Source organism: Anarrhichthys ocellatus, unplaced genomic scaffold (assembly GCF_004355925.1).
Source record: "Anarrhichthys ocellatus isolate YVR2014 unplaced genomic scaffold, GSC_Weel_1.0 scaffold6, whole genome shotgun sequence".
NCBI classification, from domain to species: Eukaryota; Metazoa; Chordata; class Actinopteri; order Perciformes; family Anarhichadidae; genus Anarrhichthys; species Anarrhichthys ocellatus.
This window is the reverse complement of record NW_022280036.1, coordinates 7,256,333-7,282,058: the sequence shown is the minus strand read 5'-3', so window position 1 is coordinate 7,282,058 and position 25,726 is coordinate 7,256,333. Positions and strand designations below refer to the sequence as shown.

Below are 25,726 nucleotides of genomic sequence, written 5' to 3'. Positions count from 1 at the left end.
AAAATAATTTTTGCTTGATAATTATTTCTAGGAGGTATCGTAGGGGTTCGATATGTGACCTCACTCACAAAGTCATGTTGGGTATGGTTCTGACTGGAAATTACTAGAACTCTATCGCCAGATGCCTAGATAGCGGTTTGAAAAACGTTGAGACAAAAACACATGGTGAAAGCACTTTTTCTTTATTTGAAGCAGCTCACTCTACCCATCACAATGTATGGATCAATCTTTGACATATATTTAAATTGTAAGGCACCCCAAGGTGTGCTTTGAGACAATGTGGGAGGGGGGGGGGCATGAGTGATGAAACACATAAGACCACACACAATGTGTTTATAAAAGACGAAACACAGAAACAGGTCAAAACCACAGTCATTTGCAATAAATCATTGAGCAATAATGAGTAGTTTTTTTTTTTTTTTAGTTATAGCTTATTTACTTCAAATTTCAAGCACACTTCAAACATGCTGAGGTGGGAATTTGGATAACAGAAACTAAGAGTTCAAAACAAGTAAATAAATGCATTTGACATCTCAGGTGACACACTGAATATAATTTGTAATATTTGACATACTAACTAAAATTAATAAATACATACAGACCCATGTGTTAAAGGATCAGCGATGAACGCTCAGTGGACCTGAGAAATGTACATTCTGTGGCCACATTAAACAGGTCACTCTCGCCTCTTCTTGGGACCCTAAAGCCAAGCAAGAGCTTTTGTGGCCCTATATAACTACAGTATATACAACTATATTCCTTTTCTGTTGGTAAATCACACTTAATACCAAGTGTGATTCCAACAGAAAAGGAACATAGTTGTACAAGCAGATGTAGGAACCCCTCTTGTAAAAAAAAACAAAATAATCACAACTACTGAGAGATTATTTAAACCTATAGTCTTTGGTCGCCAAACTGCCTGTTAGTTTCTTCAGGTGATTATAGATCTGGCAAGTTCAGATAAATTACAACTTCAGGCGCACTAAAATGCAACCACAAATGATTTTATTTTTCATGAAGTGAAGGTGTTTAAAAAAAAAAAAAATTTTTAGTTGTGTACTCAATGACCTAAATGTGATAAATGCTTCATCAAACCATTGCAACTATTCCTTTCACCCAAATAAAACGGACGACAGAAAATCATTAAACAACCCGATGGAGCAGTAATGATCCAATATGCGTGAAATTGTCAGTTCTGAAATACAATAACAAACATTTCATTGATCATCTGTTCAACTTTTAAAGCTCGGTAAAATACAATATTATACGTTAAATTATCTGACATGGTTTTGATAATTTACAACTAAATACTTCATCTGAAAATGTCAAATGAAAAGGTAAACATTCAAGTGACAGTGTTTACACATTTGGGTTTTGAAATTATATAGGTATAAATGATCTGACCCAGTTTGTCCATCAAAGATTTTATGGTGTAATTTAGAAATGGTGATGAAGAGAGCCGGGGCGCTTCTGGAGCAAAGGAAACCACGTGGCACTGCACATCCAAACGGTTATCTCTAATAAATACAAAAATATACTGCACCATTTCTAACAATACTTACAATGTTTGTACAAAACATACCCTGGTATCCAGGCAGGCAACACATCTATATGTACAGTATGTTACATGCAATTAGTAACACATAGTCTATATATTATTCTGTGCTGCATGTGTACCACTGCAAAAATGGACAAATATTCAGATTTTTACAAAACAATTTTCACAGATCTACATTTCTTTGGAGTAAAAAAAAAAATAAAACTAGATCCCTACTTATAATGCACAATGCAATACACAATTTCTTTAACTCTTGAATCATCACATGCAGATAAAGTTGACTCCAGCTACACGACTGGACGGCTGCATTTCCACAATATAGAACACTGATAATAAGTGTAGTCACAATGTGATTAACTTGAGGATTATCATCACGTCTGAGCGCTCTAAAAAACAACTAAGAAATAATTGTCAGGTAATATCAAGATGATGATCACACAATAACTATCTGCATCGATAACTAGAAGCCATGTAAAACATACATGAACCACCACAGCGCTGCATGTACAGCTACTATATGTAGCTGAAACTTCATGGGATACAATCCATTACCGATCCTTCCATGTCGTACTTTAATTGAATCATCTAAAGTCACTTTGTACTCAACATAAAATGCCACTTGATTAAGAATGGACACAATTGTATATTTAGTGCTGGCATTCCCGTGAGGCTTCCAGCGTTCTGCATTTCCACTTAGCGTTCTGATCTGCATTTCAATTCTCAAGTCTCCCTTGAGAGAAAAGTCCCAACCTAAATGATATTTAATTTGTATGAATAAAAGATGAATCTAACGCTTGTGTTTTTTTGTTGAAGTTGATAACTAAAGACAGAGGGATGTTGACAACAGGAGGATATGTTATGTACTTATGCACTAATCACCAGACGGTCTCATTAGTACATGGGCATTCATCTTGGTTTCATATAACAGAAGCAAATGAATGGTGATTATGATAATGATAACAAATTTACTGGCAAACAAGATGTCGGTTACATGTAATAAAGACTTTAAATGTATGAACTATGACTAGTGTGATGAAAAAGAACAATTATCCAGTGTTTCATGAGATTCCAAACAGTCACCGAATGTGATCCAGTGACATGAATGAGCACGTAGTATGAGAGCATCTGGGGCCGGGTTTCTTCTGTCCACAGAGGATGGAATGTGCACGTAAGGAGCAAGAAACAGCATCCTCATGCAAACTTTGATTTACACTTCAGCTCAAAACAAAAAGCAACTAAAGAAAACCCTTATATTCAGAAAGTTACTCTTTTACACACTTCAAACAAATATATATTAATATATATTATCACGTGCTATACATTGATTTCATACCTCCTGATAATTTCATAAACACATCCGTCACGCATATGTACAGAAACACTCTGTACCTCCCTGAACAACCTCGGTCAGTGTTTATTTAAGCGATGCACATTTGGCCCTTTTGCTCTTAGAATAAACATCTGGACAGTTCTGGGTCCAATAAATATAAAATACAAGTTGATGACAAAGGAAGAAGTTAATGAAGTTGTTGTTGGTGGACATGTAAGCAAACAGAACTCCAGAGAATCCCCTCTGCCGATGGATGGAAACAAAAGACCCTTAATGCAACTATTCCTTTAGTATGAGATCACGCCGTTGTCATCCTGGATATCCGTCTGTAGATAACCTTTGTCCCACATCGATTCAGCTTTCCGGGTGTGGATGCTCACTTCTCATACGCCTTGTTCTGCAGGTAACTGAAGAGGGCCTCGAGTCCTTTGGTTGAACACCACAGCTGCTTCAGCATCTGGCACTCTTTCTCGTTCACTTCCTCCAGGACTGACATGAGGATACTCCTCACCAGGCATTTGGATTCTTCCAAAACCTTTTAAAAAAAACACACAGAAAGTGGAGAATGTCATTTGGTTACATAAAAAAAACAAAAAACTTCTAGATCAGGACCTACCACTGCATTGCATGATGCCATTTCCTTCACGCGCAGCATCACTTCTTGGTTAAATGTGGTCGGCCAGAAGACCTGCGACACCAGACCTCGACTGCATGCTTCTTGTGCTGTGAGTTTTCTTCCACAGAACAACATCTCGTTGGCCTGTCATTGGGGACAGGAGGGTGATTTCAATATGGCATGCAATCCAAATGTTCGATTTGGGTAAATGAATACAGGGTAATCAGGTGGTTACAGGAAGATATAGATATCAATTAGATAAAGTGGGGTTTGCCAAAGGCCTTGATATTGCGGTGACCCACCAGAGCTACGCCCAGGATCTGTGGGAAGGTGTAAGAGGAGCATCCAGAGGGGGTGAGGTGGAGCGCTGCACATGGAGTTTGGAACCAGGCCCTCTCACTGGCCCACACCACATCACACAGGGGCAGGATGGAGGCCCCTAAGCCCAGAGCAGGTCCGTTTATTGCTGCCACAATGGGTTTCTTGAAGTGGATGAATGCCAACACAAACTCCCTAAAGGGGCCACAAAACAATCAGCACCAACTCTGTCAGGTCTAATGGCAAGTGAAAAGAGAGTCAGTGTTCATAGTGGAGAGATTTCTTTCTTCTCACCGTACGGCATCTGCGATGCGGCTGCTCTCTTTTCTGCGGTCAGTGGACAGACGGCCAATCAGGTACGAGGGCTCCAGGCCACTGCAGAAAAGTGTCCCCACGGAGCTGAGCAATAATAATTTACTGTCATCAGCAGCTGCATTATCTAGGGCTCGACACACTTCCTTCATGATCTGAAAAAGAAACAGGAGATGCAAATTATATTCTAAACTCGGCTCACACATGAAGCAAGGTTGAGAAACATGGCTCGACATCCACTCAACAAAAAAAAAAAAAAAAAGGTGTAGAAATAATGACAAACACCAGGAATGCATGAATGCTTATTGCTTAAGAAAACAACGTTGGTAAAGTACATATATATGGGAAATATATAACATTTAAAAGTGAGATTTTGGGGGTTCTAGCATGCTAACGTTACTCTCGGAGCAGCTCTAACTGCACATGAGATGTTTACATGACAACTCGATGGGCAGCTCGTTTCCTTGACAGCCTGATTGCGGCAATTAACTTGTACGCTGTAGTGGGAGACCAACTGGATAAGTAAGAAAAGTTGTTCATCAGATGCAATAAATGACTCCAATTACTCTTTCTCTTAATTAATTCTTAGGAAATAATCAAAAGAATAGCAAAGAAAAGCAATCAATGGCCAGCACTTGCAGTATGATTCCTCAACAATATAGCATTCTGTGCAGATAGAGAAAATTCAGCAGTGCATCGTTCAGCATCAACAAACAAGTTTGGCCCTCGTCTCATGTGAAGAAAGAAGAGCAAGCCCACATTGTCAGACAGCCGACCTGATAAGAAGTCTGGAATCCCAAACCACCACATCACTGTCTGCAGTCAATCTGCCCACACTCTTGCTGCATTTTAATCAGATTATAACCCTTGACCCATATTAACCATTCAGCCTTAAAGTGAATTTAATGCTAAATGTCTCACAAAGCACATCATCTGTCCCCAGTGTTAACTGGATGTGGTGTGTGTGTGAGAGAATAAGAGTGACATTATTCAAGCAAGGTGAATTAAAAATCCTGCCCAGATACAAGAAGCAGAGATGGGCAGATGCTGGTTCCAGTCTGTGAAACAGAGAGGAAGAAGAGATCAGTCAAAGTGATGTTGGTGTGCAGTGAGCAGATGTATCGAGGACATTCATAGACAAACAAAGGTGGTAACCACAACAAAGAAACTTGCAGCAGCAAGCATCAGCTCCCTCGAAATTAAATCAACACCCTTAGGGGTGGGTATAAGTCAATCAATCATGTTTTCTTTGCGTTTTGCTCTGTTCATTGAAGGTCTGACAGATTGTCGTTTTCAGTTTCAGTTCTCTACAGATAGGCTAATTTATGTATCTTTTGCATTTTCTGTAGGGCAGTTTTTGATTTCTCTAAGCAGACACAGCTCGTCTTTCTCTGGTGCTATACTCGTAACCACTCCTTCGTTCACTTATTCACTGCTCCCTATAGAACAGACAGTACTTTGCTCTAGAGAGCAGTAGAGTGCCATGGAAATGCCTGAACTCAAATAAAATAATAATACAATTGCAGACAGTGAATATGATGCACTACACAGTGAGTGGGGAATGATTTAGGACACAGTCAAGTAGTCTCAGAGAGATCTAAGCAATTTCCAATTTGATATAGATCATTTCCACTTAAAATAAATAGTCAAATACTTCTCTGTTCATTCATACGGCAAAATATGATGACCGGTTATTGTATTCATTGTGTTGCTTGATAGAATCATCAGAAAGTCATACAGCACAGGAATGTGTGTTAAGCCAGAAAGAGGACAATTTAAGAGCTCAGGGAGTGTTTGGATAAAAAAATGTTCAGGGATATTTTTGAAGATTTTCGAAAGCCATTCAGTCGGCACATCGGCAGGCTCTCTTGTTCCGGTAGCTTCAAAGACTGAGCGACAGAGAGGGAGCTATCGGAGCCGTTTGATAAGCCCACAGCTTACGGGGCTTACTGTCACACATGAAAGTACACACGTGCGCACACAGACACAGTTTAGGCCACTTCATTGCCTGTGAAGGACGACCTGCCGTGCACACGTCGTTGTATCAAAGCAAGAACCCCCCTCTATGGAAGATCTAAGACACATCCTACAATCTGACAGGAGGACAATCCTGTTCACTTAGATTTATGATCCAGTGGTGGGTGATTAAGACGTATACCATTATCTGTGGCTAAACTCACTATTATATTAACAGACCTCGAAGGAATCCGTATAAAACAAACTAGTGTTTTCTAATTGTCAACTCGCAGTAGAATATGTTTTCAAACTAGAATTTTCTTTATGACATGCTTAATTAATAAATCAGCAAAGTAAATATCGACCTGAATGACAAATGGCCTTTTCACTTTGCAGGATCAATACCAGTAAGTGCAGAGGAAAGGCAACATAAACGCATGTTGATCGTGAAAACGTCATAATTCATAAATCATATCTTTATCAAATTAAAAAGAATACCAAATGTTGCAATAGTTACCATAAAAAGTCCCAAAGCAAAACGACTGGGGAAAGCATCTACTGAACTCTGAAAGCAAGTGACTGAACACTTCTAGGGGGAATTTTAATGGAGCAGCTTGTTGTTGATTGAAGTGTGGAAATGAGCAACCAATCACAGGCTGGTAGTTTCCTGCAGGCAGCCTCTACAAGTGGATCATCACAATGCAAGAAACTGCAGCATCAGAGCAGAGAGCCATTCAACCACACTCCATGTTGCAGACATCCCAGCATTATCAAGCTGGCAGTGGCAATCATAAGTCTACACATAATCACTCCAAAACAGAAATAGTGTTAGTTACAATCACAGGCTTCGATAGACCTTGTACATCCCCATCCATCACTGTGACAGATTAGAATTAGTCACAGCACAACTCCTGAATGAAGAATGTACGGTTTGTTCTGCCATGAAATCTTTGATTGATATGGAGTTAGCAGGTGATCGACAGATTGCTGAGGAGACAGGAAGAAAACATGTCAAACGCCAATGAGCACAGCTTGTAGATAACTGTTGGGACTTCACCATGTGGCTGGAACAAAGATAGACGTCTGCATGTAAAATTGAAAGCCTAAACTGTGGAATGGCGCCAACTCGCCGTCAGGCGTTAAAATCTCACCTGTGTGTGAGATTTGGTTCAAACCACAATGCTGGTGGCCTCATTGGACGAGAGCCACGGGAACCTTAGGGAGTCCCTGTGACACGACCATGCCATCACCAGGGCTATATAGACCGGCGCATACCTTCACCCTGTGCCGTCCAAACAACGTTGGTGCCTTTAAAGAAAAAAACCCTAATAGTTCTAAATTCACTGGTCAAATAACAGACTGTTCCTGGATCCTGAAAAGAGAAACAGATAACTTGCCCCGTGCTCCCCCACTTTAACCTGCAGAAGGAAGATCACGGTATTTCCGGATTCTTCAAGTCGACATTTGCCGTTTTCTCCACCGCCAGACGAGAATCAGATTGCCGCTTAACCTGCCGACAGTGTCAGTGACAATGTCAAGGTCCTCGGCAGGAGAAATTTTGCCGAACAAGTCCCAAGAAACACATCAACCACTACAATGTGATCTCCTTTGGTCTGGGCAGAGATAGGTCATAGTGTGTTGGTAACCGTGTTTGGGTTAACTGTACTATTTATTGTATTGTGTATGCTACGGACCGCCGAGCCCCGTTCAGTGTTGTGTAACATAACTGTTGAGCTTCTTGCCGCTGTAATAGTTTCGTTCCACACTGCTGAGCTTTGTTTTGTTTAAATCCGCCACCACGAGTAAAGTCAGTAGACTGCATTTTATCGGTACGATGAGCAGAGTCGGGTTCCTGTGTCATAAAATTACAGTTACTGTGCTTTACTGCTGCGGTGAGGATCAGTCTTGTTTTGAGTGCTTTCTTCTTTTTTTCCTTCTCCTTTTCAAACTAACCCACACACACACACACACCCTTACGGTGTGTCATATGGCTGCAATGAAACAAAGAGTGAAAAATTTAAAGGGGTCTGAATACTTTCCGTACCCACTGTATATAGATATATATAGATAGATATAGATATATAGATAGATATAGAGATATATAGAGATATATATATAAAGATATATATGCAATACATATAGATATATATCTACCCCCCTCTCTTCTACACGCACACTCCCCTCACCACGTGATTGCTTGTTGCTTTTAAGTAGTATGCTTGTATCATCGATGTTTGTATATTATATAATATAAGTATTTATATTATTGATATTTGATCAGTATTGTTAGAGATAAATAAACTCGGTTATAGTTTCAAAGAGCAGTTTTCTGTGCATATTTTGTGTATATGTGTTGTGATAATAGCTGGTTGTTATAGTCAGTGCTCGGGTTTAAACCTCCACTGTTCACTCTGAATGTGGAATAGTACTTTGACTATTGACATTTTGAGTGAACACTAATTTTGAGACGTAATCCAGTTTGGTTATTGGTCCCTGATCTCAGGGTGCTGACCTGTTATTATTAATATATGTTAATAATCCTATTGATATTAATAATTGTATAAATATCAATAATTACATTTTCATACTTAATAACCAAACCCGCTCCTGCCAGATCCCAATATTACACACCCTAAACACCTCTAGAGAAGACTCAGCTGGTCCACCGGCAGACCTAATCTAAAAATAGAAAGTCCATGTTTACATGTACGGCTGGGCGATTTGGAGAAAATCAAATATCACCATATTATACCTCGCTATTGATATTGCAACAATATTGTAGGGTTGATCATTGGTCCATTACAAAATTAGATGTTTGATAAAAAATCATTAGTAACATGGATGTAATGACGGGGTTAAGGCTAATAACAGAACATCCTGGTAAGCTCAGAAAATGACATCACTTTAATGAAATACAGCCTTTAAAACCAGGAGAAGACAACAGTTATGCCATATTACGATATTAAGATATCCAAAATCTAAGATGGCATCTAGTCTCATATCACTATATCCATATACTACTGATATATTGCCCAATGCTATCTACATGTTTTCAATGTAATAATAAATCAACAATCTATCAATCATTTACTTAACACTTTTTGTGCGTCAACATTTCATCAAGCACCAACATTTGTTTTCAGTCCTCATGGCATTTTACTATCGCAAAAGCAAAATGAATCATTTTGTTTTAACAGCTGCGTTTGTATCTGGACAACATTGTAAAAGTGGAGCAAACAAGTGGTTGAATTGTTTGGGCCTCTTCTTTACCATGTTAAATATATTACATTTTCATGATTCTCCATCCTTCTCTGGCAGAGATCCCTATATCTTGTTGCTAACTGCCCGTTTGAACCAAATGATCTGACGCTAATTGTACAAAACAGAAAAGTTAGCGTCAAAGTAGTAATCCCTTGCAGAGATGTCAGTGTTATTTCTACATAGCAAGCAGTGGAAATGTTTAGAAACCTGGCCATTTCTAGGGGCTCCAGTTCTCTTGAAGAATAATTACATAATGCTCTCTATGAACCTTCTGCATCATTTTTTTCTCTAGTTCAACTGAAATAATTGCTGCAATAACAACAGATGGCATAATGCTGGATTACATGTACCCCTAATTACTCAACTAGTTTTGAGGAAATTCTGTGTCAGTATTAAGGATAGAGCCCAGGAGCTATTTCCTAACCTTCTTTTGCCGAGTACACACACTCTTTTTCAACAATGCCCTGTGTAGGATTCATCCAGCTCAACATATTCACACCTGGCAGCTGTCAAATAAAACCAGTTTTCAAAAGTTGTCTCTCAAAAAAAAAGCTTCCCTGGAGCAGTTGGGGAGTAAGTGCATAGCTCCAGGGAATGTGTGCAACACTTAATGAGGAAACTTTCCTCATTTACATTTCCCAAACAGAGCTCCGTGGCAACGATACATACACTTGATCCATTGATGCATACCAGAGAAAGACAAAGACATAGGGGACAAACGTACATTTGAGATCTCACCTCTGGTGTCAGAGCGTTGTTGTCTGTTGTTTGGCTGGAGAGCAGGACGTGCGTGAAGCCTTCCTCCTTCCTGACCACGATATCTCGGAATCGACAGTTGCTCTCGTTCTGTCGCACGTTGTACCGGAGCCGCTTGTCGAACGCGTAGCCTTTCTCCTCGGCCAACTTCCGCTTTACTGAGCTGTGTAGATGCATCTTGCCGTTGGCCAGAGGGGAGCCTGACACAATGACACAACAGGTCAGAGTCTTTTCAGACTTGTGCAGCTATTAGACACCTTCTGATGGAGTTGAAAATGAACACCCCCCCATGACAGAAACATGGTCTGAAATATTAATTTAAAAAAAACCTGTCAAATGTTTTGTATTTTTTAACCTAGGTTGGTTAGATTAAGGTTGTAACTAAAACTACTGCATACTGTTTTTGCAATAAATATTTTAGAAGATATTTCTAGATAACATTTTGAGAATTTGTGATGTTATTGCAGCATGAAACATATGCGACTTGTATAATAAAACATAATCAGAACTTCTTGGAAAAACAAGAAGTTTGGATCTTTTATTTGCAACTAAAATTCGTCATTAAAAGAAACTTTGAATGGAGTCATATATGTACATGCACACCAAGTGTATACTGTATGTAGCAATTCAGTTGTCTGTTTTCTCAGGGATGTTGATTATTTTGAATTTAATAGTTGTTTTCTATATTAAATTTACTTTTTTAAGGAAATTTACAGCAGCATGTCACTAATTTACCAAGATAGCAATCACCTATTTCTGAGTCATGTGACAGTATTTTCTCTGCATGACATCTTAGCCGTCGCTGCGGGATTCGTTGAAGTTAGACTTTTGTTGATTGCATTAATATTTCAAGCTTGGATACCATACACAGAGCTGAATATATTTTTGCTGTTTTGTGAAACTTTCACATTTGAAGTCATTACTTTTCATCATTTTCAGGCCTTTTCGCACAGAGAAACCTTGACTTATGGGTGCAGTGCAATCAGAGAACCATCATGAAAACAATTCACCTACATTCCAAAAAAGCTTACTGTGAAAGCTGAGTAACCCAATCTCTCTGCACTGCCATCAGCTGAATGGATGAAAGACTAAAGAACCTTGAGTTAAGCAGTGCGAGTCCTTCATCTAAGATATAATGATGCAGTAGGAAAAAAAACAAATAAGCCACACATCACTCAGGAACACAATCACAGTTTTTCTCACCGGAGCAAAGTGATAAGTGATGCGATGCCTTTTTTAAAACAGTTTTGCTAACATCAATTATGAGAATACTAATACAAAGGTGGGTGTGATATGTAAGAAAAAAAGTCATGTATTTCTGTTCTGCTGCAGACTTTAAACTACCAAAAAGCCTTCAATGGGAGCCTCAGTCTGTGTTTGTAACCATGAGTGATTTCAACATGAATAATGCAGTGAAGCTTCAGTCGGCCCTTCAAAAATCAGTAGAACTTCACTTTTGAGTTGGTCGCTGATAGAAACAGCAATAGCAAACTAAATGAGAAAAAAACAGGTCATGTTCTTCGAGGGTATTACAGAAACAAGTAATGGTATTAAAGCTGAAGATATGAGAAATTGCCATTAGATGTTCAAATTCTCAATAAAATGTCTGCAATGTATCATCCCTCTTTCTCAAACTCAAACATCGAACAATTCAAATTACAGTTAAACTCAATAAATCTGGGTTCGCTCTTCTAACAAACAGAATTATCTGGGGTTTGACTCTGCATTACAATATTTATTATAAAAGGGAATTTCAGATGAACAGTCTGTTTCAATTCAAGTCTGCAAAGGAAGACCATAAACAGAGATCAGCCTGGATACATAAACAGAGATCAGCCTGGATACATAAACAGAGATCAGCCTGGATACATAAACAGAGATCAGCCTGGATACATAAACAGAGATCAGCCTGGATACATAAACAGAGATCAGCCTGGATACATGGCGTTTTCAGTGGCAGCAGTGATTTGAAATGGTCGTAGGACAAGAGGCTGTGGCTTTGGTCTCACTGACAGTGCTCCAGCCACGCGACAACACCATGCCTTACATGTATGGACAATTGGTGCTTTTAGAAATTGGTGCAGAGTGCTACCATTAGCTAGCAGACTGTCACGGAGATGCCAGCATCTCAATCATTGTTGTAAAATTAATGACATTTGCAACATCCATGCGTGTGTTTCCAAAGCTTATTGAAAGGTACAATGGCAGTATGAATTGATAGCCCCCTTAGGTTATGGAAATTACTTTTCTGTGCTGAGACAGAAATTTGAAGGCAATGTTTCATGAACAAAAGTCAAACAAACCAGCGTCGTCATATATGGCACTCCTTTTCTTACAATCCTTTGCAAAAACTAAACAAATTGTTTGACCTTGTGTGCACATTCTGCTGCAGTGGACAATCACAGAGACACCCTCTGCCAGTGCGGCAGATTAATGGGTGGAGCTGAGGGTGCTGAATGAGGTGAGCGGGTAGTCTTTCAAGGGTTAGGTAATTAGGATCCATAATGGCTGCCAGACCAAGAGCCACCAGGTTAGCTCGATAGTCCTAATGTTCTCACATAGAGAGGACAAGGTCTCACTATCAAGTTGTGCTGCTTTGAAATAAGTGCACATCTGACGGACTCTTCATAGAACTTTAGAGGAAATTTTCTATTTTCAACTTCACATTCTGGCCATAAGTTGAAAACATTTAATAACATGACTGAGGTTTATGGGAGTTTGGAAATAACAAACAGCATAACCAAAAATCATAGATAGAGCATCTTAAGCACATAATTCATACCAATATACACATGCTAAAAAGAACAGTAAAGGTACCCGGCACCAAGAGGACAAAACATTCCTTTAACGGGTATTATGGACAGTGAGAATGGACAAAGCATATTCATTTTATTCGGATATGAATGAAAACCGTTCTGATCTGGATTTTCTGTTAAACAAGCCGTGAATGACTTTTCTAACACGCATGTAATGATTAACTATAGTGGTGCAGGCCATGGACTGTGACCCAGGAGAGAAATTTAAAGGCGTTATCAGCTGCTCCTGTAAAGAACCGTAGCGGGAGCTTTTAAGAGCGTGTCGGCACAAGTCTCTATAAAAGTGCACCTGTTAAAATATACAGAATTTATCCATCATGAAATAGAAAATACTCTTCATGGCAATCTAATCTAATGTAGCTGCCTCATATATGAGGAACTTTTCAGTAACTGTATCATTCATATCCATATAGAAAAGTCCACCCTCCCCTACATTATCCATTAGAAACGAGCCGGTACATCTGCATGGTTGATGTTGCAGTACAGACAGGCCCACGATGTAGTTGAGGTAATTTAGAAACGATAGTCACCATTACATAGATTGCTCACAGTTTCACTGAACTATAACAATCGCTGAAATGATGAAGTTGGAGATTCAGAGTTATGAAATGAGACTGGGAGTGCTCCGGCAATTGTTCTATGTTATAATCGTAAGATCACCGCTCATATCTTCACAATTCACAGTTCTTTATTTACTATATTTAAGTCCACATTTAAGATAAAAAATATGTTTCTATAATGGTAATTACTGGTGTTTACTTTCCATTTTGTAAGACAAACTGGCAACTACAGCAGTTGCTATTTGAAATTGAAACCTTTGGGATTTTAACAAAGTTGAATGATTACTTCATGAGAATGCAAAAAAACTACAAACCAGGGTATTTACGTCATTATAGCATGGTTTTTCAATATCCACCAACAATCTCTTCTTATGTCATTTTGTCAATGTTTCAACTGTAATCGCTGATGTCTCCAAACCCATTTACTCATCTCTGTCATGCTGTTATTACAGAAATGTCTGAACTAATCGTGGACATTAGACACGCCCCTTTTGTCAAGCTGGGGCCTTTAAAAGGGAGACTATGTCACCTTTAAAAGAAGAAAACCATATTCTCTTGAAAATGAAAAGCAAAAAAACCCAAAACAAACACCCACACCCTTGTTCAACTCAGCAGACTGACAGATTTTGCTGCTACAGCTTTACGTGGTCCGGTATCTAGCTGAATCAGTAGCTAATGGTGGCTCTCGTTAACACACTTTAGGTAGATATTGCTGTGTAACTGACACTAATGAGTCAGTTTGCGGACTTTATGACTCCTCTACTTGTGCTACTGTTACATTTTATTTTAGCATTTGACATTATCCTGTACTATTAATGTCACTTTCCTGTACTGTAATTGTGACTCATTTCAATGTGTGATGGTTATGGGAGATGGTGTCCGTTAAAGGGTGCTAAAATGCAAGTATTGGATAAATACAAAAGTATAAATTATCATCCTTATCCAAACATGTGGAGTAAACTACTTGACTGTTGAGAAAGGTTTTGTTCCAGAGTTTGATAAGTAGCCATTTGCATTATTACAAATATTAAAATCAAATATTATTGTCTTAATTTGGTAAGAAAACTTTGGGGTTTGGGCTTCACTGTGGCTCGCTATAATGTTATCATATTTTCTTTATCATATATTAACCATCAGATGACAATGTCAATATCTGTCAAAAAAAATAATAATCCTGAACCACCTGAGCTGTATTTTTCATTTCATTCAATCTTTTAACAACTTACCTAGCTCAGCGGTGAACTTCTGTCCAGTGGTATCCATGCCTCCTAGTTCTCTATCCAGTCGGTCAGAGGGCAGTCTGTGGGACCTTGCTGCAGTCCTGTACATGAGAGGATCCATCTCTCCATTCTGGAGTCCGTTATGAGGAACCCTCACAGGAGGAACAAAGTGAGGCCCTCCCGTTGGAGGAGCCTTATACGTCATGACTTTGCCAATTCTGTCCCCTAAAGCATGTTTCCCAGGTCCAACACCCACCTTCCTCTGCTTCTGAGTGGGTCCTGAGCCTCCACTTCCAATCCCTAGAACAGCTCCGACTCTAACCCCAACAGCCGGGCCACAAGTCCTTTTCTTCTTTCGGGCCTCAGACCGAGCTCTGGAGTTTTCTGTAGCAGATGGCTGGCTGGTGATGAGGAGCTCTTGGCGGTTTTTTGGAACCTTGTGGCGTTTGTGCGAGTGCAGTCTCAAGCTGTTGAACTGGTCAATGAATTCCTCGCAGTGCAGAAGGTGGTGCTCTGGCTCCCATGTGTCTTCCTTACTTCCATAACCTTTCCACCTTATCAGGTACTCCCACTTACCCTTCTTGTTCCGCCTCTTGTCCACAATCCGCTCCACCTGAACGTAGCACACAAAAAAAGACAGTATTGTCATTACTAAAAACATTTTCATTAACCAGAATAACTCGTTTTTCCACTCTCTAAACACTACCGTCTTTAAGAAATAAAGAAACATGAACTGTACTGATTAACCTGATGAGCACAAACGTTCACAGTGTATTAGACAAAGACCGTCACATGTTAAATCTCTAAAAACAGGAAATGGCATTAATATAGTGTATAAAAATTAAACGGCTCATAAAACAATTTTGCTGAAAAGCAGGGCTTTGTGGGTATATTTCATTTCCAAGCACCACACACAGCTGCATTGTGGGTCTGGCAGCCACAACATTGAAGTTTGCTGTGAATATTCATGATCCCCTGAGGATGATTCCTTTTGTTTTGGGCAGTAATGGCACCAACAGGCTAAACTTTATACTTGGGATGATTATTTATCATATTGTTTAATGTGGAATTGTATTTTTGTGTTGAATCATAGACATTGCTAGTGACTGTCACATCTTACAAAAGGTACATTTTGTGACATATGTCAAGTTTAAGATAATAGCTAATTCCCTGCAGAAGAAAGATAAGAGACCAGAGCTGAGCTGCAGGCTGCTATCATGAAAAAACCTTCAACATCAACTTATTGAGGTCAAACACAAACTGGAAATGCCTGTGTATTTTACAATTATATTAGACCAGAAGACACCACAACACATCAGCAAATGTTACTATTTCACTTAAAGGGATGGGACGATATGTGACTTGGAAAAGCTGTCTAGCTCTCGCTATCGTGGTAGAAAAAGAGAGAGAGAGAGACAGGGACAGAGAGAGTGAATGGAGAGAGCGAGAGGCGTGTGCGTATGTGTGTGTCTCACCCCCGCTGTGGGTCAAACAGACACACAGACCCACAGCTCTTTACACATCCATGACACAAACAGAGAGCAGAGGAGAGACGGAGACAGCAACGTGACCCGGTCGCTATGCTTTGATTAAGTCCTCACCTGCGCACTGCTATTGGCTGGGGGCTTCACACCCACTGCCCAAAGGCTGATGCCCAGAAATAAACACAGCAAAATGAGAAGCAGAGAGAAAATACTGGCACTGGGTCTCTGCAGATACAGACATTGACACACACTTGTGATTATTTTTGCATCAGTCTATACATTGTTTTTAGGGAAAAGCTGCAACATATAAAAGTACAGGAGTTATCATGCAAGAAAGAACAGAATCAAAACATGTTTTATTTTATTTTAAATGTATTTATGTATTCATGGAGACTAGTTATTACCTTATTTAAGATTCTAATATTTTTACTAAAAAAGGATGTTCTCTACAAAAAGATGTGTGTTCCATGCAATAAAAAAATATTAGTTTCTTAACAAATTGTAAGTTAAAGTGACTGCTGTATGTTTTGGCCATTTCAAGAGCTTTAAGCATATTTTGATGATTATCGGGATAATATCGCATTTATTTTGTTCAGGATAACCGTGACACCATATTGTTGTCCCATGTCTACTTAATAAACCCGGTGTAAAAAGTGACAGTAACCGGAAACTACACAAATTCTTAGCTAAAGGTAAAGCATGAAGTAAGAATAGAAAAAAATTGAACCTAAGATCTCCAGTTCAGTGGAAATGAAATAGAAATAGTCAGGGTGTCTTCCTCTGTTTGTTTGTTTTGTTGGTAAAATTACTTAAATTAGATAAATGTGTGTTTTAATTAAGTTGATAGCTGTTGTTGCATAAAAAAAAATAGTCTTTTAGAATACGTAATTGCCCTAACTATGATAGTGTCATCTACAAACTTCACATATGTGTGTCTTATCACTCAAATAATCATGGATTATTGTGTTTACTTGGTTCGATTTGCAATTCAGAAGGCTCACTCCAGAAGACTCTGAATGGAAGATTTCTGGATGTTCTTAAGTACAGACGGCCCTCTGTTAGAGTCTTTAATGTCAGTCAATAATGTTCATTCAACAGGTTGGAAGTCAACTCCAAATGTTAGGTTTCCATTGACTGGTAATTGATATCCACTATATTGTGACTAGATGTGTTAACTCACCCATTGTACCATTGTTGACACATCTCAGACATATTGCACACAGGTTTTGGTTGGATACATAAGGTTTCTTAACATTCCCTCACATGGTGGCACATTTATGTTGACAAACATATGACTTGCATTATAAAAAAAAATTTAAAAAATCACACGCGATAACATCCTCAGACCTCATGTAAGGCTCTTCGGATTTTACAGCAGTCTTTGACAGTTACTCTGACGATACATGCTGAATACAGCTTTTTAGTCTTTAAGACTGGTAAGTTTTATCTGTTGAACAATACTAGGACATTTATACATACGGGCCATGACTCTGATGGATAATGGTTGGAAGATTTCATCAGAGTCTTAAGTGCAGCTGTGGTAATAACTGCTCGTCGTGTTCTCAGATGTGCTGCGCACATTAACAGGAGTAAACAGCCTTTGATGGGTGAGCCGCAGGGCTGTCACAGAAATGAGCAGACGATTAGGTTGCTTACAGTCCCAAACAGTGTCACACGTAACAGCATTGCAGAGAGACGCATGCAAAGTAAGGAGGGAAGAGAAGGAAGGACAAAGCTTGTGGTAAACTTCACACAGACGGGAGCAGTTTAGAAACACTTGATGCTTCAAGCAGCAAACAAACTGAAAAGGCTCCGTCTACAATAAGCCGTCTAATTTACAAAACACTATTATCGTGTTAGCACAAGAGTTTCTGGGTCATTTTCGTAGAGACCTCTGCCCATAGTGAAAAGCCTTAACAATCAAACGTTCCTCCTCCTCCTCCTCCTCCTCCTCCTCCTCCTCCTCCTCCTCCTCACGAATTAGCAAAAAACAAAACCGAGCATCACGGCCAACATGGTATGTGGGACAGACAACACAATTCTAACTGGAGGAAAGCACCATTCAAAGAGGGAACAGACTTTGACAACAAATGAAGAAATTATTATTTTATAGTCGTTGCATCGACGGACGAAATTAGCATAAATACAGGTTATGACAGCAGCTGTGCTGTGGGTTTGACTGTATTGACATTTGAAATGAACTTTCACAAAGAGAGTTAGAGGCGACCAAAGGTCGTCTTAACACGTTGCTGCTACGCATACCAAAAACCCTCCCTGGACAGCTTATATCATTGTTTTGCATAAAAGGTCAGGTTTTCTCGTACACAGTTCCACCAATTTCTCGCACACTCTGAAAACTATTTTTTGAAAATCTGTTTTTGGGGGCAAGAAAAATGGTGTTTTAGAGTGGAAGGGGGGGGTCTGAAATGGAAAGAAAGAGATGCATTTACAGATTTAACCACCCATGTGTGGACGTACTCTTCTAACACCCACACCAACCAGTCCAGAAAATCGTACCTCTCCAGTCCAGTCCAGTTCAGAGAAATGACAACATCCAAGCCACACTAACACACTACAGCGTGACCAAAACCTCTGAAAACATTCAGCCAAATGTAATGACCATCATATAAGTATTACATATTCTGAGGATGTCCCATGCAGTAATAGACATTTTGGTTGAGTTCACGTTTTGTTTCACTTCCAAATGAACATTTGAAATAACTGGGTTCAACTGGGGACTTAAAACCTGTTTATGTTATGTAATGCCCCCTGATAATGACGAGCAAGTCATTTTGTTTTGGTTCTGTGTTACCACTCTCATAGTCTTGTTTCTGGCCACAGCAAGCAGCAAAACAGCTCTGATAAACTGACTGCACGCTACCTGTCCAGCACCAAATAACAGATGAAGTCAGTGACGACTATCTGGTGAACACGGTGGAGAATGTAGCCGCTTAAGAGCCAGCTGTTTCCCTCAGGAGTCAGGAGTATTGAACCTAAATGGCCAGATGGCCAGAAACACCAAATGAAAGCTAATGTTGCCTTGTTGGTGAATGAGAAAACATGTTTACCATAAGAACCTTATAAGGTGATAATATATTATTGTTGCATTTACAGCTTGTTGAATTGACTTCAAATGACAATCATGAATGCAGATTCAAGTATATTGTCATAACTACGTGTTGTGACTGACCAATGAATACTTTTTCAGACACAAATCATTTTTCTTCTCTCTTATGTTCATACTGAAATGTCCGGTGCCCATTTCTACTAAGATCAAAGCTTCTCTTATTTGCCGCATTACTGTCATTAAAGGAAACCTTTTGAAGACATTTGCATAGAGATCAAAGTACGGTTGATATAAATCAAGGTTTTATACAGTGATATTTACAGGTTGCCACTTTACAATTATAGGCCAGTGCAGGAAAAAGGATGCGTCTAGTCGTGTAAAAACGGGTTGCCGCTAGTGCTGTCCATGGTGCTGTTGCCTGTTCTACAAGTCGTCTAGTCCGCTTTCTGCTGGGTAACGGGCATTAGCCAACTGTCTGCACTGAATTGAGGCCTTTGGGATGTTTTGTTCATGCTGTCCTCAGCCTTGAAGCATAATCTTCTGCCAATGGACTGCAAGGTGGGGAATTAATCTGCCCTCCCACAGGAACTGGGTCAGACATGGGGGCTACAGAAGTACTCTAGTAATAAGAGTATTGGCGGAAAACTCTCCCCCACTCCCCCACCACGGCTGATTCCTCATCCACTTCTGCAGTATCTGAAAGGTGACCCCCCCCCCCCCCAGTGAGTAGTTGCCATTATGAATCCAAAAATGATACATATTTTCACACAAAAGGCTCAGCCTTTACTGGCGCAGGGTTGTCTCCCACATCGCTTTTTCAAAAAACGATCCATTTTGTGTCCCTGCATCCGAGGGGTCCGAGCTAGCTCACAGTGGCAAAACCATATCTATTTACAGTCTATGGGCAAAACACGTTTGTCTCTACCTGACGATGCGTCATGATTAGCATGGGGACATCGAGGTGCTTATGACCGGGCCTGTCTGGAGAGCGTTCCGTCTCCCGAACCCACTCAGGCACACAGCTGCTTCAAACCCTGGTAGCGCGCCGGTGTCGCTGCTCCCTAGACAGCTGCACTGCAGGGATTATCCATGTGCTCCTCCAGATGAGCGATCCCCAAGCATGAGGGGCATTCTCGATGAGCAGAAAAAAAACAATTTGCCTTTTGATGGCCCAAATGCCAAAAAAAAGCTTTAAAAAGTCCACAAACCAATGGGTGACCACAGCTACTTCTCACATACGGTCTATGGTGAAAACATCTCCTTCATACAACTGTGTTTACTAAAGTTTCTTGCCCAAAAACGAATTCTACAAGATTACATTTTAAACACATAACTAAATCAAAATCCGTGCAGGACTGTGCTTACCAGCTGCTAACATCTAACGTTAACTCGTTCTCCTCCTGCCGATCGAACCACGGATTTGTTGTCCAAAATTTAGCATTATCTGCGAAAAAATAGGGTGCGTCCCCGGGAGGTGTGGATTGAGAGTTCGCTGCGTCCCAAACACATTTTGGTTTGGCCCTGGCTCGATGAGACGCCGGTAGTCTCGAGTCCTGACTGTATCTACAGTACCCTTCTCAGAATGTTGGCATCGACTTGATCACTAACCCCAATTGCTTAATCTTTCTTTCTAATAAACATTTGGTAGTTATATATAGCCCTACATTCCACATATTATTTTTGCCAACACAACCCTCCTTGTGGCTCTAGTGAATCCCACTTGCGCAATATTTTACGACTGGTTTGCAAAGTTGGAGAATTTTCCACACATAACTGATGGTCGCAAATTACCTAACCCGAGTTCACGTCTTGTGCAATCCTCCCTTAAATGCATACTCGATGCAATGACTGACTCCAACCTGGTGCATCTGTTTGACAAATAGAGCAGCATGTGTTTTATTTAGTGACTGTAGTAATTGTTTTTACACTGGTTTGAAGCATATGCATGCAATATTTTCTTTGTAATTAGAAAATAGCACACTGATGTCAACTGTCATCGGTCTGATGTTTCCAGGTAATATGTTTGCTGGTTGTGCATGTAGCTTGGGTCTTACTTCCTCTTGTGAGTTTCGCTGCATTTGATTGGTGCAAATTAGCACGACTGAGTGTGGTCAGACCTGTGCTCTGTTGCACCTGAAAGCACACCCAGAAGTGATGTCAGGGTGTACATTACACACCTGTCTCGACATCCCTGACAGACCATTGTATGTTCCTCTCACTATGCTTTGGGCTAGATGATGCTGAAACAGCATTTGGCAGCTGTGGGAGGATATGCCCGCCTCCATTCTGCAAGCTACTGAAGCGCCAAGTGTTACTAAACCGCTTTTGTCTGTGTATGCAACTTGGGCCTTCTATCTGCCTTCTCCACTTGTGTTTTCCTTGCATGCGTCTCTACTATATGTTAAAGTGTGACGCTATCTGGCACCGTAAGCATTCAAATCTCCTGTTCATTTCAATGGCTCCCCTGCAGTTCACACATCAAAGGCTGTTTACTCCTGTTAAATGCGATCAACACTTCAGAGGAAATGATGGGTAGTTATATCCACAGCATCATTAAAAACTCTTGTAAAACTTTCCAACCATCCTCCGTTTCTGGTTTAACATCCAGCAGGCAATGTCAGGTCCCCTCTAACTTCCACTGAAGTAAATATTAAAAAATCCACTGCCTGCCAAAAGGACACAATTTGCTTGATCTTGTGAATTTTCACGATTGTGTACTTTCATATTAACAGCAGGCTTCTGATGGAATCTAGCACAGAATAAAATATTAAAGTTTTCCACCTGAAGCTGGATTTGTAGTAGTCTTATTTTTCAATCCGGATCCCATCACAGCACAGAAACTGCCCTAATCAAAGCCACCAACGACCTCATCCTTCCCTATGATGACCACTCCCTCAACATCCTTATCCTGCCTGATCCCAGTGCAGCCTTAGGAACCATCAACCATTCCATCCTCCTTACCCGCCTCGAGTCCTCCCTCCACATCACTGGCACAGCCCTCACCTGGTTCAGATCATACCTCTTCGACCACCACCAGTTCATTAGCATCAATAAATTCAACACTGACACAGGCCCAGTCTCTCAAGGTGTCCCCCAAGGTTCAGTGCCCGGTCCACTCCTCTTCATCCTATACATTGCTCTTTTAACAGGTGTTGGTTGTAAACAAAGATTTATTTAATTTTATTCAGCCGTTATTTAACCAGGTTTGTCCCATTGAGATCAAAGATATCTTTAAGCCTTCAACGTTTCAAAAATGAACATTAACATTTAATTGTATCTTGCAGTCTGTAAATTAAATCTAAAAGCTTACTTAACTAATTTAGTTCTGATTTTGGGAACAACAAAATGCAAAAAGTCATGATAACGGACGGTTCTGAAGAATATGGGGAACCTCAACTTAGGTTACATTTATTAAAAAAGTAATTAGGCTCTATAGATCATTTTGTTCTTCTAATGTGTGCATGCATGTTTTGTATTGAATGTGCTTAGTAAACAACAGGTGAGCAGTGAACACCTCTGAACAGCAACTGATCCCAGCAACTGTTGTCTTCTTAACTACATTGTGGAATTGACAATGACATTGTTCCGTTTATTCACCCTGCAGCTGCCTCAATGCATTTTACAAAGTCAGCAGAAAACCTTACCGTTATCCACAATTTTGCAAAACATGCTTTCATACATCAGCCATCAGATAGTTTGATGCCATGAGATCTGTTCAACACAACTTACTACCCTTTTCTCCATTAAGATAGAGAACAATAACCTAGTTTACAGACGAGGCACGCAAAAGATCAGAGTGACCGTGAATTTTAGGAACGCTCAAAACTGGAGCTCTTACAGACTGAATTCGGACAAAACCAGAGGAATACTGAATTTTACCCAACGTGGTCTCAGCCTCTCTCACTCTGTTCTGGAGGTCACTGCTCGCTCATCCCAAAGCATTTGTGAATATCTTCCTTCTAAATGATGTTTCTTCTAACTTCCTCTTTTAAAACACTCTCTTACAGCTCCATCAAACAAACCACCTCGACAAAATATTATTAGCTAGTTTATTGGTGCTGGCGCACTCTGCACATACTCTTCAAAATCATTCCTTGCCATGAAGTCCAACAACAGAAAACACTGTTTTCTATATTTCAAATGTCACCCTAAACAGAACTATCACCGATGGAGCTGCTGTCATGTCAGCGGAGAAACGATCCAAAGACTTAAGAGACTGTTGATGTGCCATGCCTGCCAACGCATTGTTACCAACACAGAGAAATCATATTTTGTGAGCAATAAACCTGTTTAACGCTGATCAAACAATCAGCTCCACAGAAAATGAGTCAATGTCCAGTAATCAGAGGGTAACACTGCCACGCGAGGCAGGTTACACATCAAACCAGCTGCTTGTATGGAATGAACAGCATTTTCAATCTAGTAGTCAAATTGAAATACAAAAGCACTTTATTGCGACTACTTCATTGACGTAACTCACACAACTCCATACAAGTCAGAGGCTGACAATAATGCTTTCCCCCCATTTAGCTTCTCCGTAATTACTGAATGATATGACTTGCATAAGGCAGAACACAAACGGGTTTCGCAGCTCAGTTAGTTTGTATGAATGCATGAAGATTTACCCAACTGAAAGAAGCCTAATTAATTAAGCTGAAAATATGCAGTTAAAATCCAATTTGTAATATACTGTGAAGGAAAACCTTTAAAGTAAATACAACTGTCAATAGCCAAAACACATGGACTCAAGGGGCCGGGGATGTAAATTATTAATATACTCCTGTCAAATCTATAGATTTGATTTCTTTAGTCCATGGATCCTCTCATTTGCAGCACTGTGTTCATTTTCCAAATTAAATGGGTCTCTTGGATAAAGAGCAATAATAAAAGAAACAAATATTACAGCCTGCAGGGCTAACTGTAATGACACAGTTTATAAACCTGGTCAACCTATATGTCCTGCTTGACTCATCATAGTCTATGTTTGTCAGTTTACCTTGAACAGACAGTGTTACTTCAACACTCAGAGCTCCCCAAGTTTCTTTTTCAGATATACATTTTTGTGGCATGTCTGAATTGTGCAATTTACTTTGAAACATATATAACTTGTTTAGTCTAACTATATTTGTTTGACCTAGTAAGTCACCAGACACTGACCCACCATCTCTCTCTCTCTCTCTCTCTGTCACCATGACCTAAAACATGACACCATGTCAGAGTAACACAGGCTAATGACTGCGAGTGCTTAAGTCAGTGAATCTGATGTAGAAATCCGGTTCCATGCCCACTCTGGCAGCGGGTCCTGCGTGATGTTGCGCACGAGGGCAGCGTGATCTTCCTGCTGCCCATTTGGGCAACTTTTACGCTTAAAAAAAAACAAAAACTGTCGGGAGTCATAATTTAACAAATTTCGCACATCAACCGTGAGAGAAGCTCACGCGGACTTGTTTGTACCGCTCGGTAGAAATAAACTGGTGTCTCGTCGCATGTGCCAAACAGTCACACCGCTGGAAAGGCTGTGATGACTAAATCTATTTTGGCATGGCATGCGCACCTTGAGAACCATCACTCCGTCTGGAGCTATTCACCATGTTCGTCCGCTCAGCGCTGCTGTCACTTTACCACCACTTTCAACTCGGCGGCAGGCTGAGGAGTTCAGCCCGTAAAATGACACATTATCTATTTACTACCGCCGCGAAGAATTACGTCAAAAGTACATCAGAAGCGACACAAAGTATGAGCAGAAATGAACCAACCTCGTCTTCGCAAAGCACGAGAAGGGTTAGTTTCGCCTGTTAAAGGGCTTAGTACACCGCTTTTCACAGACGCGACGCCCTCCCCTTTACTTCCTAATTCCATTATTCGTCAATATTACAGAGCATTTTCCCTGGACGGGCTTTTATCCTACCTCGTAAAGGTCTCCTGAAGCCATCGTGGGGTGCGGACTCCGGCGGCGCGGCGTTATTGCCTGCCTTGTTGGCTTTTTTTTTGGACCCTATACTCTCTCGGTGTTTCGGCGAAAGCCCCGATAGACGGGAATTAGCGAGCAGCCGTGTTATTCTGAGCAATCCGCAGTAGCAGATCAGCAGACAGTGTCAATCGAGCCCGGCGCTGCGCGATGGATCGTTCGACACTTAAAACAAACAAGCGTCGGGGCGGTGCTGTTTACCCAGAGCTAAGTGGAGGATAGAAAATTAGTCCCCAGCTAAGAATGCACCGCCCGATGGTCTGCATGCGCCCTCTGTTGCAATCCAACTACTCAACGGGAGAGGATATGCTGGATGTCTTGTGTTCACAGAGACACCAACTGAGACAGTTCCTCTCGGCTCACTCTACCGGTCTACTTTACCGTCAACGGAAGACATGATTTAACCGTGATTCAGGAACCGTCCGGAACACATTCATTGGAACTATTTATAAGCAATGATGACTTACTGGAAGCTACAAACTGTGCTTGTTGACATTCAGGCTT

General features: G+C 40.4%; 1 protein-coding gene across 1 annotated transcript; it reads right to left on the bottom strand.

Moving 5' to 3' along the window:
* Window positions 1-177: 177 nt before the first annotated feature.
* Window positions 178-25,657, bottom strand: LOC116382889 (chromodomain Y-like protein 2). The gene is made up of 7 exons (XM_031846313.1): window positions 25,163-25,657; window positions 14,710-15,316; window positions 10,090-10,307; window positions 4,117-4,289; window positions 3,807-4,017; window positions 3,505-3,648; window positions 178-3,423 (listed from the first exon to the last, which is right to left on the bottom strand). The coding sequence occupies exons 1-7, from the start codon at window positions 25,184-25,186 to the stop codon at window positions 3,265-3,267; spliced, it is 1,536 nt and encodes a 511-aa protein (XP_031702173.1). The 5' UTR covers window positions 25,187-25,657; the 3' UTR covers window positions 178-3,264.
* Window positions 25,658-25,726: the final 69 nt, after the last annotated feature.